General features: G+C 39.1%; 1 protein-coding gene and 1 long non-coding RNA gene across 3 annotated transcripts in view; one reads left to right on the top strand and one right to left on the bottom strand.

Annotated features, from left to right (window-relative positions):
- Positions 1-21913, top strand: part of RIN2 (Ras and Rab interactor 2) — a 109900-nt gene that overhangs the window by 55241 nt on the left and 32746 nt on the right. For both annotated transcript variants that reach the window (XM_072409410.1, XM_072409412.1), the window contains exons 4-6: positions 8447-8633; positions 16185-16296; positions 20356-20428. In XM_072409410.1, coding sequence (XP_072265511.1) covers positions 8447-8633; positions 16185-16296; positions 20356-20428 — 372 coding nt within the window. The remainder of the gene's footprint in view (positions 1-8446; positions 8634-16184; positions 16297-20355; positions 20429-21913) is intronic.
- On the bottom strand, positions 10718-10995 carry LOC140330130 (uncharacterized). Its single transcript, XR_011920635.1, has 2 exons — positions 10815-10995; positions 10718-10778 (listed from the first exon to the last, which is right to left on the bottom strand). It is a non-coding gene; the product is annotated as an uncharacterized lncRNA (long non-coding RNA).

Below are 21913 nucleotides of genomic sequence, written 5' to 3'. Positions count from 1 at the left end.
ACTTTTACTGTATTTCAGTGCTGGGAAATATACTCTGGCATCTAATGTTCTTCCTGCTGATCTTCATACCAGCTAAATTCAAAATGCAATGCACAGGGAAATTTGGACAGATATTTTGTATACGATTTTGCCTGTATACAAGGTCTGTATTTATGTATCTACCTGATTATAATTAGAATTTGTCCATTTGTACAATTTTTGGTTTACTTGGACACAATTTTTGAGAAGTATTTCCAGTAGTTTGTTCCGGCCTAATACCCCTGGCCGATCCGGGTTGCCGGCCAGATTATCCAGGGGGCGTTAGGAACTACCGGAGCCGCCAGAGCTCCGATGACGCCTCCTTGCTGTTGCCCCCCTATTTACCGCTGCCGGCGTTGATAGTCCGCCACCGCAGTAAATAGGGAAAGCTCCCTGGAAAGTAAATCCCTCTCCTTCACAATGCATATGGATTAGAGGGATTTCACTTCAGGGGGCGTTCCCTGATGGTGGGTGGAGCCATTAGAGCGGGTCCAGCCTAGTGTGCTCCCGCCCATCCCATAAATAACCTGCAGACCCCTGTGTTAACCCAACCCGTACAGAGTGGAATATGTAGAGTGTAAGAAGGGATTTGGGTTAGGAGGCTAGCGTGCACTTCTGGCTTTATTGGTGGTTGTGTCAAAAGCAATCCAATAGATTTAGAAGTGATGGCACCCCACCCCAAGGGCCGATAAGCCATATATTGTTAATTAAAATAGTATATTATAAAGGAAGAAGGAAACATGTTTCAGGAGGACCTAAGGGACCTTTTTATCAGGTCTCGCATTTTATGCCAAACTCCACTTTGATAATCTTTCGGAAAGTAGCGTGTTCAGTAGCTGATTCTATCTGGCTGTTAACCTGCATGTGCCTCATTGGGATATTTTACCCCAAATTTTGATCCAGAAATACTAGGACATGAAAAACATAGTTTGTTACAGGATAAGAAGACACAGAGCACAAAAAAATCTTGACAGGTCTTCTAACACCTTCTCAGCCTTGTAAAACAAAACGTGGTAGTTGCTGTCTCTGTCCCAATTATACCTCAATGTGCTAAAAAATGTACTGAAGCGTAAATGGCCCGGCCCTTACTAACATAGTGAAGTGCTAAACATGGATTTATTTGTTTTAAAGTCTTATAAAAGTAATTTGTTGCCACAGCTTTTTGCAATGTTGCCTTTATGTTCCCAAACACATAAAATATGTGTGTTTGATACAGTTAGTAAACGTTCATATGTGATCCAGTTATCTCTATGACAGGTAAGTTCATAAAATTGCAAACCAATGGAGGCAATTCCTAAAAAAAGATTTAATCAGAAACCAGAAAGTTAGGAAGTCTGATTATCTACCAGACTCAGGAAATGAGAGTAGAAGTATTAATATATGTTTCTGTGTGGATTTCTTTAGAAAGCTAAAAAGAGATAAAACTGTTGGCCCATTGTTCTTATTTCCTTTTGTGAAGCGTATGAAACAGAGACAGGTAACAAGAGAGAGGTCCTTCCTTATAAACATGTTTGTAGTTATGTGAGGGATGTTTCCCGTAATGCCAGTGAGAAAACAGTTTTTTAAACATTGCAGCTTATTTTTACTAGCACCGTGTCTGACTTCCAGCACTGTGACAACTGTGATATTTCCAGTGGTTGGGTTTTATTTTCACACAGCCCTGATCTGATAGCTATCACTCCGCTGCTTTGCATGTTGTTTATTTTCTAGGTGCAAACCTCAGAATCAGTTTTCATATTATATTCAAGGTAGATGCATATTCAAAGATATGCAAAGTATATACAGAACAGTTTTTCTAAATTGTGGTCCCCGGGAATGTGTGCTATGTACTCCTAATTTATCCGGTAAATAAAAATAAGGCGGCATTGATGTCAGATGCAACAGCACGTTAATGCAGTATTACCAGATAACATGTTTCAGACTTAACGTTCCTAGGTATATGCTTGGCTAAGGACCATTGCTCTCAATGACTACATCTGACATTATCACCTAGACCAGGGGTCAGCAACCTTTACTACCAAAAGAGCCTTTTGCCTCCTCTTCCACTAAAGAAAAATAGTCTGGAGCCGCAAAACATAACACAGTTTATAAACTTTTAAAAGTTTTAATATTTTGGATGTCATTGTACACACCCATTTGTACACGCCCCGTGGTAGATTTATTTCACTGGTAGATTTTTTTCATTAGAACACCGGATAGGGATTCCCCCTCCTCCACAGGGATCCCCCATCAGAGATCTCCCCGCGGCAGCCGAAGGGAGCCACAACAAGGAGGCTGAAGAGCCGCATGCGGCTCCGGAGCCGCAGGTTGCAGACCCCTGACCTAGACATAGTAAAGAGTTGCTTAGGACATCTGACATGCTGTTCTGCCCTATTGATTGTGGAATTCAAACAGAAGCATTGGCCTGCACCATCTTTTTGTGAGATCACACACACATTGGCCCTGATTTATTAAAGCTCTCCAAGACTGGAGAAGATACACTTTCAACAGTTAAGCTGGGTGGACCAGAAAATCTGGATTGTATTTGCTATTTGTTAATAAATGTTTTCAGTCCTGGACCAGATTAATTCCAGGTTTGATGGGTCACCCAGCTTCACTGATGAAAGTGTATCCTCTCCAGTCTTGGAGAGCTTTAATAAATCAGGCCTATTGAGACACACACACATTGATGGCCATAAGAGGTGCTATGGCTATACCTAATCCCACTAGAAGTGAAGACAGTGCCACCTTATGTAGTCTATCCCAAGGACCACAGAAGTCCTGCCTGTGGACATTTCTTGTGCACATTCTTTATAGAGCCAGTTTGTACTTCTATGGTCTCTACCAGGGAAATGCCATGAAATTGGTGCTGAAATACAAAATGTAATGCAACACGTCCAGTTTGCACTTTTAGGATCTGAAGGTCAATGTGCTGTTGAGGACACAATTATAACGTACTGTATATACATACATACATATATGCCTAATATTTCAAATTAGACTAAATATACCATCATCAACATTTTGTTTTTTTATTAAATACCATTATTATACCAGGCATTAACTTCTAGCCTTTGCTTGACGCTTCACCTGACACCCAAAACAAAATTCAGAGTCATTGGTAGAGATTTTATATGTATATTTATAAAAGTTACTTTTCTGGGCTTTTAAATTTTATTTAAAAAAATATAATAAATACATTTGGAAAAAATAACTGTATTAGTTATTACCATGATTAGAGACTGGTTTCATTAGAATGAGGTCCATCCAGCTGACTATAAAATGAAAGCAGAGCCTCCACTTCTGATGTGTTTACCAGATTTTCTCTTATGCTCTCATTTTTTCCCCAGAAGTTCTGCCGCCAGGGCTGCATATTTCTAATTGTCGACAGCAATGAGAAGTCATACAGGATGTGCTAAACTGTGGGATGCAGGAAATTTTATAAACACACTTACAATACTAATTGTAGATAGCGCAGAGAGGGGTGAGCAGGACAAGTCTTTTTACATTAGAACCATTTTGTTTCATGTGGAAAGCTCTTATATTTGCATTCAGTGATATACATTATGTAATATTATTATTAATAAACATGATTTATAAAGCGCCAACATATTATGCAGCACTGTACATTAAATAGGGGGTGCAAATGACAGACAGATACAGTGAGACAGGAGGAGGAGAGGACTCTGGACAGAAGAGCTTACAATATTGTCAAAAGCTTTGTGTGCACTGCAGCAGAGTCGAAGGATTACCTTACAGCAATAAAACAAAAAACATCCGGCAGAAAACAAACAACTAGTCACCAGTATTGCTATCCTTCAGCTCCCTAAAAGCTCATCTTTACCCCAAGACCAACATATTATGCTTCAACCTTTCAATGCATGTCATGTGTGGTGGCAGTCATCATGTTGGAGGGGAAGGGCTTTTATTGATGATGGGGGGGGGGGGGGGAAATAATTAAAAAGTATCAAATAGTTATAGAGTAGAGAGATTTTGGTATTGAAGTTCCTTGAGGATACTTCAAAGGCGGTGCGGGTTGCAGTCAGTAGAGGTTGCATTATTCAGGACATTGCTTTGTTACTCTCACACTGCAGCTATAAGGGTATAGGAGAGCCGAGGCAATAATATGTTGGGAACTGAAATTCAAACTTATTTCCTATCAGCTATCAAATATTAACTTTCCTAACCTGTCTGGATTTATGTTTGATGTTGTTGCTGACCTAAATCTGAAGGCACGTCTTACAAAATTGTCATCTTTGTCTTTGCTTCTTGGTGAGCCATTGCTATGGACAAAGCATTAGCATACTGTATTAGGTGCACGGAGAGCTTTTTTAATCATGTTCATGCATATTTACTGTCAGGGTTAGTTTTTAATGGTGTACATTATTATTTTTCCAAATGCTAGTTATTAAACTCTTAGTTTACATAATTTTAACTACTAATTACTAATGGTTCAATCTAAAATAAATCATATCCTTGTTGCTTTTCATATAAAATATGCCCTAGATCTGCCTATTGGAGCAAATATTTTTCTGCTTAATCTACAAAGGATAAAATTCTGTTGGAAATGTTATTGCAGTAAGAATACCAATATTGAAAAGGAGAAAATGATCTCCCAACAAGCATACCCCACATTTTAAGCTGCGTACACACTTCCAATTTTTATCGTTCAAAATGAACGACGAACGAACGACGAACGATCGATTGGGCAAAAATCGTTCGTAAAAAAAGTAACCAACGACGCCGACGAACGAGGAAAGTCGTTGGAAACGAACGACCGGACCGGCGGATCGGATTGGACGACGATCGTTGACCATCGTTCGTGTGTACGATCGTTCGTTGATCGTCCATGGTCTGAGCATGCGTGACGAACGAACGTTCGTTCACTTCCTGTCGTGCACGTCACTCCCTGTATCGCTCAAACGATCGTATCTATTGTGTGTACAATATCTACGAACGATCGTGTCGTTATCTGTATGTGCAGGATCGGTGCTATACGATCGTTCGTAGATATCGTGCAGGATCGTTCGTCGTTCGTTTAACAACGATAATAATTGGAAGTGTGTACGTAGCTTTATTTGTTGAATTTCAAAGGCTGCCCAGTTGGTAGGAATCTCTCCAAGAAAGATTATATATATTTCATCAGGTCCTGCGGATTATTCCTAGATTTAGTTGTGTTGAATGTAACAGCATATAAGCCGACAGGTTCCAGGGGTGCAGGTAAGATTTGCAGAATATAAAATAATGTGACTGCCCACCAGAATTAAGAATGAATACGCTTTTTTTGATCCCTGTGATTTGTCTAGTGATTTGATTCGATTGATTTTTTTAAGTTTTATGCTTCAAACAAATAAAAGAATTAAATATTTTCTGTGTTGTTCTGACCTTTTCTAGTTGATTGCCAGATTGTGGTGAAATGTCCTAGAAACTAGAGCGTTACAACCCTGCGTAGCCCTAAGCATATTGCAGGCCCTGAAAACATGCATGGTGACGGACACCTTGTAGAATGTGAAACATTTGTCTTCTAGCTTTGTATTGATATTGATTTGTCTGTATTAGGGGGATTTCCAGACACTTTTTTTTGCAGTGGGAACACAGCAGGGACAATTTTTTTAAGGTACTTTCCTGCCTGTAGAAAGTATGGTAGTGATAGCAGCATGTATTATAGAGGAGCATAGTACAAGCTGTTCTGTAGCAATCATTGATAAATGTTGCTTTATAGTGTGCAGAGCAATGCACAAAGCATATACAATTTTTTCCATGTCTTTGTGCCCACTGTAAAGCCCTCAATAATTGTATCAATTTACTCAACCAATTAAATTTCCTGTTCAGTTTTGGGCTATACCTAGGCTAGGTACACCAGGCAAAGATGAAGTAAACAGTTCAGGCCCAATGGACCAAATTTCTTAATGTGTACCAAGATGTCACTAAGGCTGCATACGCACGTCAGAAGATTCTTGTATTATTCTTGCCTTGGGACTGATATTGGAGGAGAATCTGGAGTGTGTACAGTGTGTGGCCGTCAGACATTGTTCATGAATCTGTTCTGGTGGATCCACGAACGGCAAAAGACTAAATGACTGCAATGCAAGTGAAGGGGAGAGAGCGCAGCGGGATGCCGCTGTTTCGTTCTCCCCCTTCCCTTCTCCATAGGGCAGAACGGTGCTGTATGTACATCGCTCGTTCATGCATCTTTCAGTCTTTTGACGTTGGAAAGGATAGTGAAAGGTCCTTTCCAATGACAAAAATTTTATGTGTGTACATAGCTTAAGGGCATTATTCAATCATTTAATAGTAATGAAAGATAACCAATGCTCTTCTTTCTGTTTTTTTGCTCCTATGTTTTGGGTACCGTAGTTGGGGGCACCCTGTCATTCAAGAGCAGCCTTACTGATGTCAGTAAGTTTTATATAGTTGACTGACTACCATATTAAAATCCTTGGTTACTGATATTTTAATTACCTCCTAGACATTTTTATTGGACTAAATGGATTTGGCCCTGCACACGTTTGTAAACCTTTCTTCATTTTGTTTTGTGAGCCATGCAAGAACAGGAAGGATGTGTTGCCCGCTGTGGCTTTGTCATTGAGTATAAAGATCCAAAGAGTGAAACACATGTGCTCCTCTTGTTAGCCTGATGCAATTTCTTTGGAAATCTGTAACAAATTGGTTCATAATGAACAACTGTTTTGATCATTCTCATTTTTCATCAGGTTTCAAACAGGTGTGCTCAGTACTTACCTATTTTCCTTACCTATATCAACCTATTTTTTATGGATTTCCAATAAAATCCATTAGCATAGGAAGAAATGTTTTAGAGTGCAGTTTGTAACTTATATATACATATGCATATATAGTAATTAGTGACCTATTTATTTTTATACACCACAAAACTATAAGCTTTTTCTCTTATAAATGTTTAATCTGTGTGCCCAGTAGAGGGGGAAAGAGATCTAGCGAACAAGTACATTGGTAGTAAACTCTGCTGTGTTTGTAATGATTATAAAGACACTGCTGTGTTAGTAATGTAGAATCAGTCATCAGCTAGCTGGTAGCATCCAGAACCAAACCTGCATTTCTTTTGTGAAGCTGATTATCAGCCGTGTTTATTGGGTTGTTTTTCCCCATACTACAGTTTTGCTGGTTGAGACAACAGTCAGGCTGCATTGCTACAGATTGGCAGTGGTGAGGAATGTGATCTTTCTCAGACATCAACACCCTATAAAGAATTCCTAAGGGCATGACACATTAAGTTTACAGAGCGTGCAATACAGAGGCTATAGAGTAGAAACTGCGACTTACGCCTGGGTTCCATCAACATGGAATTAATTAGACAACAGTCAATGAAACACTAATAGTTGGGAAATTGCACAAATATAGTCATGTATTCTCGGATTTCCAATCACTGTATGTCCCGATTACAATGCTTACCAGGACAAACAGAGAGATAAGTCTCCCGAGCATAAATACATGCATCAATTAAACAATTTAAAGCTGATCTAAACTAATTAGGAAAAGGGACATGTTTTAGTCTTGCAATGCACAGCACATGTGTGGTGTAGTGTAGAGCTGGGCTCCAGACGTGACACTGCCCCTGGGCAGCCCCTGGGGGCAATGTAACTCCGATGCATTCACAGAGGTTAGATCATCAGTGGCCATCCAATGGCTGAAGAGGATCACTGGACCCCGAAGTCTGCCTTGGCGTTGAAGGCAAAAGATGGTGGCTTCCTGGGTATAGTGCTGACCTGTCATCACTGCAGGGTGTCTATAGACAAATAAGTCTGTGCAATAATCAGCAAGCTGAGATACATTTGCTGCTGTCATAACCAAAAAGCATATGCTTTTGATCTCATGATCTGCCAGTCTGCGCTATCACCTGCCCCCCAGATGTCCTAATGGTTTTGGTGTGAGTGGGTAACACCGGGAGCAGCATTTTCTCCTGGCATTTATACAAATGGGTTCAGGATACAGAATCCTTAAATCGCTTTCCATTTGATGTGAGCTGATGCTGTAAAAGAGGAAAACAGAAATGCCCCATAGCTAGCTGAAATAGTTCTTGGCAATTTCAGATGTTTTTGTGTTAGAATAAACTAATGGACTTTTATCCCAAGTTGTTGCACAGCAAGTCTTTACGGGGGTTAATCTATGGAATGAACACAGTTCACATTACAAAGCTGGGGAGAGCTACAATAAAGATATTTACTGCCAACGTGCAGAAGTTAATTTAAACCCAAGGGCAGCTCAGAAAGCACCAGCTCCACTATTGTCCACAATTTTTTTTTTATTCCATCTGGCACCAGAAATTATTTTAATGCAGAAATTATTTATATCAGGATTACCATTTTGGTTACATTAGATGTGTGGAGTAAATCTTTTCATGTTATGTGTTGCCATCATTTCTGGGCAGTTCTAGGAGATTAAATGTATTTTTGTTATTTCTTTCCTGCAGCATTGAAAAAGACATGGAGAAAAACATACTGCTGGAGAAAAAAGCTTTTCTTCGAGACTCTGGGTATGAGAGTGTTGCCTACAAGCCCAGCATCCTGGACAAGCTTCTCCACACTCACCCCATCTGGCTTCAACTTGGTCTGGGCGATGACAGCGTTGGGGATATCCTACAGAATCAGCCACCTGGGGTATGTACAGCTCACCTTTCTTTGCTGATAAATATATGCTAGCATATAATGCACTGGGGTTCCCTGGTGACCAGAGAAACTTTTCAGTTATAGATCTTTGTCTTTGTTTTCCACCCAAAATCCTAAACAGCAACTACACAATGCAACTGCTGATAATTGGCATAGGGCAAGATACCCTAATAAAAAAAATAACAGTACCTTCCTTTTCTGTTTATACTGTATGAAGGCAGTCTGTTTAGTAGGTTTTGGAGACTTACACACCTGTTACAAGCTATCCTCCATCACTTTTTCCTTTACCATAATCACCACCAGGATACTTCCTTTCTGTCTGCATCTGTCCAATAAAGGGTTTGAGCCTAGAGACTGGCTGTTAGAAAAGGGGAATAAATATAAGGTGAGTATCAGTGAGTATTTATTTCAGCTAGCTGTAAAAATCATTCTCTTCAGGATATTTTTTTACTAGGTGGGTGCAGAACAGAAAGTCATGACAAAAGAATCCATACAAAATGCCATACTTGGCCTATTGACCCCCATGCATGATTCTACTTTAGAATGCATTTGTTATAGTTGGTCGTTGCCAACACACCACACAAGTGTGTCACAGAAGTAATGGAATACTTGGAATGTAGGGAAAGTTTTTATCTGTGTGTGGTCAGCTACAGACTTTAAAAAGTCCTCCGATATTTGCTGTAGAAATGGGTGTGTGTAGATGTTTGGTATTTCTATTCATTATTTTATTACAATTAGCTGTTCTTTTCTATTTCCAACTTAAAAAAATCCTCTTCCTTTCTCGACAATGTATTCAGTTTTTTATGTCATTTCAGGATTCTCCCCCTGCCCTTGTTATTGGCTTTTTGCCAATAACAAAAGTCCTGTGGTCAAATAAGGTATCTCTGGCAGTTCTGGAGGTGATATTTTTTTGGGAAAATAAATACAGGTCTGAAACTGGGTGCAGAATTTATCTAAGCTCACTTTAATGCAGACCCCACTGTTCTGAGCATGGTAATGTTTGGGGCCATTGCTTGGTTTCAATAACAAGAAAAGCAGTGTCTAATATCAGCACCGAGAATACAGCAACACAATATAATTGGCCTGATTTATTAAAGCTCTGCAAGGCTGGAGAGAATACACTTTCATCGGTGAAGCTGGGTGATCCAGCAAATCTGGAATGTATTTATTCAAAGTAATATAACTGAATAAGAAATCATGTAGTGGTGAACCCAGCATACTTGACAGATGGATTTTTTTTTAACACTGCTCATGTTCCTGTGCCTTTCAGAAGCAGAAGAAAATGTAAACAGAACTTCTCTTAACCTCTTGCCGTTAAACCCGACCTTCGTTCGGGCAAAAAAAAATTGCACCAAGGATGGTTAACCCCGAGATTTTTCCCATCCTTACTTACCTGGTCCCCCTGTGCTCATCCAGCGTCGTTTTCGTATTCCAGCGTCATCCTCCGTCCAGCGTCGTCCGTCGATCTCCCTCTCCAGCGTCGGGTGCCAGCGGGACCGGTAAGATGCCGGCTGGCATCTTGTGTTCCGCCGGCCGGCATCTTACCTGGTCACGCTGATTGTCCCACGTCCTTCTCGTTCCAGTACCGGGTGCCTTCTGAAACGAGAAGCCGTCCGGCGGAGAAAAAAAAAAAAACGGACAGCTCCTCCCTGCGTGCGTGATGACGTCGGCGCGTGTGCAGGAAATTCAAATAGAAACTCATTCATTCATTTTGTATTGGATTCAATACAAACTCCTGTATTGAATCCAATACAAAATAATTCAAATAAATACAAAGTGTGTAATTGGTAAATTCAAACTGTTATTTTGTATTGGATTGAATACAAACTCCCGTATCCAATCCATTACAAAAAATAAAAAAAATAAAAAAAAAGTAAATAACTTGGAAATTCAAATTCTTATTTTGTATTGGATTGGATACAAACTCCCGTATCCAATCAAATACAAAATAATTCAAAACAAACCCCAATAAATACAGAATCAAAGTTTTAAAAATTGCCACTTATTCCCTGGATGGCTAGTGTGTAACACTGTGTCTTATCTTACCTTTGCTGATCTGCGCCTAATTTTGACCATTTGCTGCCTGCTTTGACCTCTGCCTGGACTCCGACATCTCTGCCTGCCGCCTGCCCTGACCTCTGCCTGGACTCTGACATCTCCGCCTGCTTTGACCTCTGCTTGGACTCTGACATCTCTGCCTGGACCTGGACATCACCGCCTGCCTGACCCCTGCCATGGCTTCAAGCTTTGTTTATGTAGTCATGTTTAAGCTGATTTTTGTGTTTTTCCTTTAATTTTATTAAAAGTAATTTTTTTTTTAAATGATTGTGTGTTTCAAACATTTTTTATATTCATAATATCTATTAGAACCCCTGTTTCTGTAAGTTACAGGTCTACAATTTAAAAAAAAAATTTCATGAAAAACAATGGATCACTTTTGGTACAGAAATCTAGACCTCAGTGTAACGCTCAGGAGGTTAAAAAAGATTAAACTATTCAAAACAAATTTTAATGTTAGTGTACTGTGGTAAGAAATGAAAATAACAAAGAGTAAAAAATCCAAAGATTTTTTAGTGGCAAACATAGTTCATGGTGAAACATGAGAGTAATAGTAAAGTGTCCCTAATGAAAACTAAATTATTAGTAATATAAACTTCTACACAACTGTGACAGAAACAAACAAAGCATCTTATATATACATGGGACCTAATTGGGCAATTGTATACAATACCAGGTAATAATCAATAAGTCATCTGTATATGTTAGTAGAAAATAGGCAATCCTTAGAGCACAGGAAGAAAACAGCAAATTGTGACTATAAGTATCCTCAAATACATCTTAACCAGCAATATTGAGAGAAGTCTTCCTGTGCTTCTTCTTCCTGTTACTTCCTTATCCGGGACCAGTACATTTTTAAATGTACTGTTTGACATTTAAAAATACTTATAATTCAGACCGCCAGGAAGGTTAATACACCATTTAATACATTTGTAAATGAAAGTAGACTGAGTACCTGAATATGACGTTGACCTCCAACAAGCTGCTTTACGGCAAAGCTTGGTTTGGGAGGTGAAGAAGCAGCACAGGGAGCCAGCCAGTGCTCATTTCTAACAATTCTCAACACACCGATGCTCCCATCAGTGTGTTGCCTTTCCTTCACTGTCCAGGCACAGGCAGAGGAGAGGTACAAGATGTGTGCTCTTTAAATACAGCATAGCCAGACAGGCCTGTGACGTGGTAGAGCTGGATAAATCTCAGGACTGGAAAGAAATACAAATTGTTTACCAAATCCAATATACAGAATGTATTTCTTCCCTGCATTTAGTTGTTTTGCTGGAGTCCTTATTTAAATGTAATCATTGTAAGCATTTTTTTTTACTGCTCACTAGTATTTTTGCAAGGCATGATTGCTAGGCACTATGCCACTGTTCTGCAATTGAAATGCTTTCAATTGTATATTTAACAAGCCAAAGAGGGACCAAATAGGAGAAGTTCATTGTTCGGATTTGTATACTCTTCACCATAAATGTCTGAGCTGCGTTTCCTATATTAGGAACTTCTCCTACTTCATAAATATATCTCAGACTGCACACAGGTCATTGATATATATTCTTGCACAGACCCTAACACATGCAAGTCACATATACAGCCAGAAACAAAATCATTTTGTGCTGCTTAGCACCTGTCGCTTGCAAATGTTAACTGTCAGTGAAACAATAGTTCATTATGTAAAGTTAAAGCTCCCTCTGGATGCTCTGTATGACATTCCCTTAGCAGCTGCAGCTATTGGAACTTCAATATCAGTTTGTTTTGCTATTTTGAAGTAGCACAAGTGTTCATAGAGAAAGGTGCACAGCTAAATTCTTTTCAGTGTTTCTTTACTTTGCTTGGTGAAAGTACCTTTTTCTAAGAACCATCTGGTAATGATATTTCCATACTTTGATTAGACCTTTGAGCTACTAGAACGTGCGGGTTAGAAATCTGCTGAGCTGCCCAGGATAAAATAGAGCTTGGCTCTGTGTGCTCCTGGAATGCATTGAGTTGGACTGGAACTTTGCCATTCATTTCTTCTATCAAGGAAATCTCCACCCTTGAAACTATGCAAAGCACACATTTCACATGCAGTATGCTGAGTTTCTGAGAACTACATTTTTTTTTATAATTCAGGAACACAAAGAACCCAGAGGAGATGTGGAATCTCTATAACATTTTGTTTACCCACATTTGAGTGTTCAACCCAGAAAATTTTTAAAGCCAGATAGGAAGAAATTGTAGGCGGGAACCAGCTCCTGTGATGTGACCCAACTCTTCAGTAACCACCCAAAAACAGTCGAGTGGTACACTGTATATGACCTTCACAATGGACCTGTACTCTATCTTCTTACTTGTCTTTTACTAGAAAGCAAGCCTACTTCTTATAGGTAAATACCCTCCTAGTGGGGCATAAATATATTCCTAAAATGGTATAATTTTTTTGACCCTTATTAATACCGGTAGATATTGACAGGCTTTATGTCTGTTCAGTGCCAGTTCCTTGAAAGCAAGGAAAAACCCAGCATGGTGCATACTTGCTGTATGTAGGTATCGATGGGTGGGCCAGATCTAGTGTCATCCTGAGGAGCAGAAACAGCAAAAGGTGTGCAGTATGTACCACAATAGCACTGTAACATGGCAAACATAGCGTGGCTAGGAGTTCAAAGATATCGGGTGGTCTGCGTAGAAGTATTTTACTTTTTTTGCCGGTTGACATCTAAATAGTAGAAGCAATGGCTACTTTTAGGAGGAAAATCAAAAAATAGCTGACTTTAACTAGATCAGGCCAAAGCCAGTGTTTGATAAACAAACAAGTGCTGTGCTGTACATGCAGTGCTGCTTTATTCTATGGAGAGGGAAGAATGAGCAAGAGCGGCACCCCACTGTGCTCTCCCCCATAGAAGTGAACAAGGGTCAGTTCTGTTATGGTGGATTGATGAACAATGCAGGCACTGCTGTACACATGTCAGATTTTCACCTGAGAGATGAGCAAACCATATATCGCAGGCGTTTGTTATCTGATGTGTGCATATAACCGTAGGTCCTGGTTAAACACTCCAGTGACAAAGTTTTTCTCAGAGTCCCTCATCACCAATCAATAATGATGGTCACTCTCTGACAGCTGGAATACAGAAATGTTAAACATTTCAATCACATAGAGAATACTTTGGGTAATATTGACCCATCATTTGGTGAGATCTGGACGCAGTCTCCGTAGTCTCTGAAAGATGCAGTGTAACAATACAGTTTGGCTCTACTAGTTTCCAAGATTTTTCTTTTCAGATAATTGCAGATTTTCACTGTATGAGCGTGTGGGTTTCCAAATAGATAAGTTAAAAGATTATTGTATTTTCATAGTAAAATATAATTATCCTTTTGCCCCTCCTTTTAAACCTAAAAAATGTAAGTGGCACTTCCTGTCTAGGATGTTCTATTTAGTAGATTGCAGAATTACTTTAGATAACCGTGTCCCTGGCCCACACCTTTTTATGTAAAATCCTGGGTGGCATGCTACAGTAAATGCAGCGGCTCAATGCTAGATCCAGCTCCTATTGTTGTCTGTGAGTTCTCTATGTGTTAGCACAGGGATTTGAATCAAACATAATAATAAAGTAATGTTGAAAATTCTTTTAAAATATTCTAATTTGTTGGATCATATGTATGATTTATAAAAACTTTCCAAGGCTGAACCTCGGTGATCTAGCAAACCATTTGCTATTTGTTTCATTCCTGGACCAGTTTGTTGGATCACCCAGCTTCACTGATGAAAATGTGTCATCGCCAGCCTTGGAGAGCTTTATTAAATAAGGCAACGAGAGAGAGCTACATCAAATGTGACACATGCTCAGTATTGTACCACTTTTGTGTGTGCATGCAAGGATACAGCCGGAGGTACAGCAACTCAGGTATTATATCCACCTAATATCATGTCTTAATGTACAGCGCTGCGTAATATGTTGGCGCTATATAAATCCTGTTTAATAATAATGTCCCAGTTAGGGAATACAGTTCATATTTTTTAAGTACAATTAATGGCAAAGGATATCTGTTCTTCACTGTGAACGTACAGCTAACCTTTAAGGGAATGTAACCTAGTCTCGAAACTCTCAAAAAAGCTTTTTTATATTTAATGTTACGTCAAAAAAATTATTGATGATCCTGCCATTGTTGTGGCCATTCTTGTCTGTCTTCTTTTTAAAAGGTGGCAGTAATTAGATCCTAAATCCCTAAATCTGCTTTTGTTACTCAGCTCTGTTACATAGAGGCTTAGGCTGGATTACTTTTTTCCATTTCCTGTTATTTTAAGTGCCTTCACCAATGGTAAAAAGTAAATCAAGCCTTTGTAGTATGTAGGTGAACATATTTTAAAATATTGCATGCATTGCTGGGCTGTAATTGGGTCAGGTCATGCTGAGAAGAGTTAAATATGTGTCATGGCACAGCCTGTGTACTCTTATCTTTCATACCGGAGGCTGACCGGTATGTCTCCATTCTTCCTGTTCACTGACTGTATGGAAAATGTGACCCCATCTCCGGGCAGTGTACAGCATGCCCCGGAACATAACTTGGACCAAATAAATCATTTCATTCTCATTGGTATTTCTAGACTTTTAACAGTACTTGAGCTGTTCATTCACAGTCTTCTTTTCCAGTTGTGTTATGAATGGTAAGGATGATGCACCATGTTCTGCCTATATCAGCTAGAATCAGCATATTGAATTGCCATACAATAAAAATAACAGGCTGCCTAAATTCATTAAGACACCCTTTGGTGAAACGGGTCCCTAGAGATTAAATGATTTTATAAAAAGGATCAGGCAGGATTATATTATGTGTGACATTCAGCATGTTTAGTTGTCTTTGGGGTTTAACAAAAAGCCCTTCAAAATATTTCACATGTAAGTGAATTCTTAAAAATTAATAATAACCAGGACATGTAACTGTGCTTCACAAATTGATTTCTGTTCCCTGTTCTGCAAGGGTTTCCGTAGCTTAAACATTATCTTCTTTTTTGATTTTTGGATACAGAGCTTGGCACATCTGGTAGATTTTACCACTCACTGTGACCTTGTTGGGTGTGTTTCCTCTTCTTTTTTGTCCCGGTAACAACATGTCACCAAACCAGAAAGGGAAAGTCTCGGAAAGACATAGCAGGAAAAATAGCTATTGGCTTCAAGTTTCACTTGATATAAAAATATACAATTACAATCAGCCATCACTGTGGACTGAATATAGCCAACACTATGTGGCGATAACACCTAGCAAACATGGGTGCATTAGGTTTTTACTCCATCAGTACATATTATAGTGATTCAAGTCTGTCATCAAAAACCATCTGCATTTCCAAACAGCATCATAAAAGGAGCAAACTGCACACTGTGCACTATGATCAATGTACAAGGCCTAGATGTCTTTATTTTTTACATTTAAATGTGTCCTGAGCATCTTTATTTCAAGCCATACATAAGAGATAGTAAGGTCTTTAAAACCATTTTTTCCTGTTCACAGACTTTTTTGGTGAGAAAGTCTTCGAAGCTCCAGAAGAAAGTCATATCTCTTCGAATGCCAGAGGAGTTTGGATCCTGTTTCCAGGAGTTTGTGATTAAAGAATGCTCATACAGTAAGTTACCTAATACTATTTGTGAGTGATATAATGTCACTTGGTCTGCAAGCTGATTTTGGGTGAAAATGCACCTTCCTCCTTCACTACTAGCATTAAATGTTTGTTTTGTCTAGGGTACTAGTAAAAAGTACTGTTACCTACCTCATTCCTCACTCTCTACCAGCCCTCATCTCCTCCCTCCAAGGCTTCAGGTTGTGGGTGAGCTTGTTGACCTCACAGTGTAAGAACCTGCAGTGTGGAAGATGGTTGACCGGTCACACCGAAGAGGAGGTCAACAGGAATGGGGGATAGGGTTAAATTGCACCACCCAACTTGAGCATTGAAAATCAAGGAAACTTTTGGATTGTCACTGGTGCAGGAACAGAAGGGTGTCTTCTAATAGTTAACCCTAGGAGATACAGATAAGATCTTTCCTCTCACTGTGGAAATATTTCCTCTTTCTTCCTGTTGTATCTTTAGGACAGGAAGTGAATAGGACACAGAGATGATTTTTTTGCCCCCTTCCTAACTGTAATTGGAACTAAATAAACATACTATATTATAAGATACTCACAGACCAAGAGTTGTTTGATCTATCCATTTTTGTCCCGATTGGGTAGTGAGCTTAGGTCTGTTGATAGCCTCAAATACTGTTGGTTGGTCGATGGAGTAATTACCTATTGGATATGTTAAAAAGTTTTATTCCTGCTTTCCCATGTTGGGGTTTAGGTTAAAACAAGTAGAAACAGGTCTAAGTTCTAGATCACTGTTTATGTTTTAATTATCTCTCCATGCTGCACTGTTTGGAGCTGTCATTGTAGATCCCAGAGATTCAGATACAAATCTGTTGTGGCAAAACAGGGGCTTATCACAGAGCCCTCCCTCTATATAAAAAAGTAATACCTATATTGCAAACAAATTGTTCCTGGTGAATTCATAGGCCCAATTCATTTCTAAGAGTAAGCAATTTCATGTTAATGCATGTTTTGCTAGGTGCTAGACCATTTATTTAAATAGCTGCCCTACTTGGACCCTCTGTATTTTGGGAAGCACAGCAAACTGCAAAGCATGGTAATGCATTTCTGCAATGCACTGGGGTGTCCTCAGTTACCGTGCAGTACAGTTTGGATTCTGCCAATAAAACCAATCTCTTCATTGTGCGGAGGTGATGCAGTGTCTTCTGCCCTGCCATTAGAAACTATTTGGCAGCACTGTGTGAGTTCATTTAAGGCCATGTGTCTAATAATGAGCTTAACCCCAGACCTATCCATTAAAAGCAAAATGATTTAATTACAACGTTCACAAGAGCTTCAATTTACTTCTTGATTATTAGAGGACCAATATATTTAATTTACTTTGTTGTTATGTATAAAAGGCTGTTGTCCATTCATAGTTCTCTTCACTTACATGACTGAAAATTTGTTTTAAAGTCTTTCTTTAGCTGAGAAATGCTAAAACCTTTACAAAAAGTGAAAACATTTATTAAACGTAGTTGTCAAAGGAATAGGAAAACGGAAAAAAACTAAAACATTATTAAAAGAAATGCCATAAGTACACAATATATATACACAGAAGTTTTGTGCACACGTCAGATGTTTCTGCTATTTGGACATTTTAATACATTCTAAACGATATGGGATCCATTATTAGAAGATAAAGATGAGAATCAAGCCATACATTATATCTTTGCCTTATAATGTTCTGTGTGTTAACAATAACCATGGTTCATAAATCTTTCCTCATCTACACACAGATTTAATGTAAACTAAAAGAAATATGCAAGTATTAGAAATTTATATACCAGAAAAAAAGTACTCAAAGGAAAGATACTGTGTTCCAGTAAGCCGTGCCATGAAAGGATACTGCGGTCAGTTTGTCCTCATTCTAAAACAGTTACATTTCCAGGTCACGGTAATATTCTCTGCACAGCAAATGATCACAGTCTGATCTGTCCAAAGTACAGTGTGCATATGGAAATAGTATCCTACTGTACATGAAACTTTTTTATACAAATTAATTTATGTTTTGGGTTTTCTAAAACAATTGAAGTGGAGCGATTTGTGGTTTTCACATGGAGGGTGATTTGGCGGTTTCCTGTCTAGTAGCTGAGGATCTTTGACAGAGCTGCATTCTACTATACAGAGACAGTGGGGTTAGAACTTGTCTCATTCTCAGATTCACTGTGATAGCCTGCTTTTATCTCTTGCCCAGGCTGAAATTACATTTTATTTTTGCCTGAGATCCAGCATTGTGTAAACATAAATTAACTACAACATGTATTAACAAGCTTTGTGCTTTTTTATTGGGCTGCCGTGATCTTTCCCCTGTGCAGTATATAATGCCGTCAGTGTTAAATCCTAATTGGGAGGAATATAGAGAAGAAGTTGTAAGTGACTGTTGTCTTTTGGAAAATGGGAACTGAACAAAATTTGAGACATTTTTTAAAGCCCTTGATTGTAAATATGACACAAAGGCAGTTTATTATAAGTCAACTAAATGAATTCCGCAACTGCAGCACATGTGCAGCTCAGCTTTTATGACACTTCCCCGTCACTATCAAACAGGTAAGATGGAATATTGCAGAAGGGGAATTGCCTGTCCGTTTTTGCAATAGAAATCTGCCTGATCATGTATTTTTCAGAGTGACACTTTAGTTCCACTTTAAGCAGGTGTAGCAGACACTCCAGAGCAGCGGTTGCCAACGGTCTGTGGGAAAACTTTGGTGGTCCGCAGCTCTGGCCGGTGTGCCTCCAAGCAGAGTCAGGAAAAGGAGCTTGTTTAGGGGGGGCGCACTGGCCAGAGTTGTGTACCATGTTCCCCATGTTCCCCATACGGTTGGCAACTACTGCTACATTTGTTAGTGATTGGGGATGTTTTACTAAACATAATCGGCCTGATTTAATAATTCAAGGACTGGATTTATATAATAGACCATTATGGGCAAACCTGGAATAGATCTGGTCCAGGATTGAAAACCAGCTATTAGTAAATGATTTTTAGGAAATCAATTCCAGGTTTTCTGGATCACTCACACTTATTCCTATTATAGTTTATCTTCTCCAGTCTTGGAGTGCTTTATCTAATTACTTTGAAGGTTTGTGTGAAGGACATATATATCTTAAAGGATAACTGTACTTTTGAACAAAGTTATACTGTGTCCCTCTCTACTCTTACCTGCCCTTCTCTCTCCACACATTTATTCTTAGAATGTGGTGTCTGTGGCTTCCTTCTTCCAGAATCCTGCTTAATAAAGCTCCATAGATCCTTCTAGACACCAAAGATGTCTATGGAGCCTAACTATGCAGGAATCACTCGATCTAATGATGGGCCATGCCAGCTCAATGCCAGCCAGATCCCCAAAAGTCCTCTTTTAATGGCATCTGCAGTTTCAACATTCTGAAAGGCCACCTGCATCTGGACAGCCATTGGGTAGTGTATAAGTTGCAAAGGCAGTGATTTCTATACTAAAGAAGGACCCCACTGTTTGGGGATTTTCTTATGCCAAAAATCAGGTATAGGATGGTTTGCAGTTTGCCCTTCTGTAAAAAGAGGAAAGTTTAAAAGAGGGGAAAAAAGCATCTTTAACGTGGGTTTTTTTTTTAGCAGTGATAGAGAACAGATTTAATTTATTAAATTTCCCCTAGTGGAAGGAGTCCTTGAGAAGAAAAAGCAATAATATTGAAGGTATTGATGATAAACCCAACAGGAAGGAATACTACTAATAGTAAACTTCAGTGAAAGACAGAAGACTGTTCAGAGAATCATGTGAGGGCTTTTGTTTTGTTTTGTTACTTTTATATTGTGCAACTCGGATCTGTTTTGACCCATTTGTTGTGGATGAGTACATGTTCCTGGAATGAGGAAAAGGACTAAACTTCCAGGCTCCGTATATTTAGCTGAATTGCTGTCTTGGCAAAGAAATGCCCCCGACACAGTTGTTTTCAATTAGGAGAACACTGCTTTGTTTGATAGTTGCAAAACATTACTGCTTACTCTCTGCAGAAAAACACCAGGATCAGATTTAACCTCATAGTGTTTGTGGTCTTACATGGTGACTATTATCTTTTGTCTCTCCAGCTTTTTCCTTGGAAGGCTCTGGAATCAGCTTTGCAGACCTCTTCAGACTTGTTGCGTTCTACTGCATCAGCAGGTAAGATTTGAATTTCTTTTACGGTAACGAGAAAACAGTTTGGAAGGAAATACAACAATTAAGTATTTCTGGATGCTTTGTTTACACATCACTAGTTATGTTTCCATAAAAAGATTTGGTCCTTGCAAAAGTAAAGTCTCGGTTATAGGCAGGGTGTGATACAGAAAAAAGGTTGTACAGCTGTTTGTTATATATTTAGGTTTGGAAGGAGGGTTAAACCAGGTATTACAGGTAGGGTTGTGCTTCATTGGGTCCGGGATGGGTTGGGACAGTTAAGTTCTCCTTTCCCTTTAATTTCTCCTTCTTTCATCTGAATCTTTTTTTTTTTTGTTTGTTTGTTTTTAGTCACCACTGCTCATAAATTTTAATTTTATACATTTCAGTGTTCATCTCAGAATTCTTTTTTAGGATGGGTGGGAAGAAACTGTAGGTGGGTGGCAGCCCCTTTATTGCGACCCAACTATTCAGTAATCACCCAAAACAGCTGGGTGGTTACTGAAAAGTGCCGAGTGGTGCACCCTGCTAAAAAAAAGCTGGGCAGATCACTGCATTTATTTTTGATGTTTTGAGACTGATTGCTTTGTTCAATGGTTCTATTGCTATACATGAACAGTGTTTTGGTATTGTGCATTGTGTATAAGCTAAAACAACAACACCTCTGTGTCTGCCTACCTTGTGGCCTTGAGGATGCATAATAGTATTATGTACTATTTATGCACTATTATGTACTATTTCATATTTATCTGAATATCAGTACCCTGCTAGAATCTAGTCCTCTGCATGAAAGCAGCTCTGGCAGGAACAGTTGTAGCTGCTTGATGGGACAGCTTCTTGCATTGGATTGTCAATAAAATGATGGAGAGTTGAGCTGAGAAGGCAGCACAATCTATGGCCTTTCCAGAGCTGCTCCTTGTTGGATTATCCATGGAGATTTTGTATGAGGGGCCAACTGATGTTGTTTTCTATTAGAATGTTCTAGTTTTCATGGCCTGTTTAAGCTGGTGAGGTGAACCATTAATACTTTCAAGTTACCAGACTGAGGTCCTACAGTGACTGACTACTTTATTTGACTACCTCCTTATGCACACACATAGTTTCCTTTGTAATACAGAGATGCTGAGAAATGAAGTCTGCCATCTGTTGTCTGGTCTTCCAGCTTTGGGTATTACATAGTCAAATCTGATTGACTTTTTACCTAACTGAATTCACAGCTAAGAGGAAATAGCTGTAGTGCAGTGTGCTAGTAAATGTGATAGTCGGTTTACCACTTTGCTTCTATACACTGTTTGTACCGTGTTTCCCCGAAAATAAGACCTACCCCGAAAGTAAGACCTAGCACTATTTTGTAAACCTGCCCTAATATAAGACCTACCCCGAAAATAAGACCTACCCCGAAAGTAAGACCTAGCACTATTTTGTAAACCTGCCCTAATATAAGACCTACCCCGAAAATAAGACCTAGGAGAAAAAGAAAATAAAAGCATA

Source organism: Pyxicephalus adspersus, chromosome 4 (assembly GCF_032062135.1).
Source record: "Pyxicephalus adspersus chromosome 4, UCB_Pads_2.0, whole genome shotgun sequence".
Taxonomy (NCBI): domain Eukaryota; kingdom Metazoa; phylum Chordata; class Amphibia; order Anura; family Pyxicephalidae; genus Pyxicephalus; species Pyxicephalus adspersus.
Note: the sequence above shows the minus strand (reverse complement) of the source record. Positions and strands in the feature narration are given on the sequence as shown.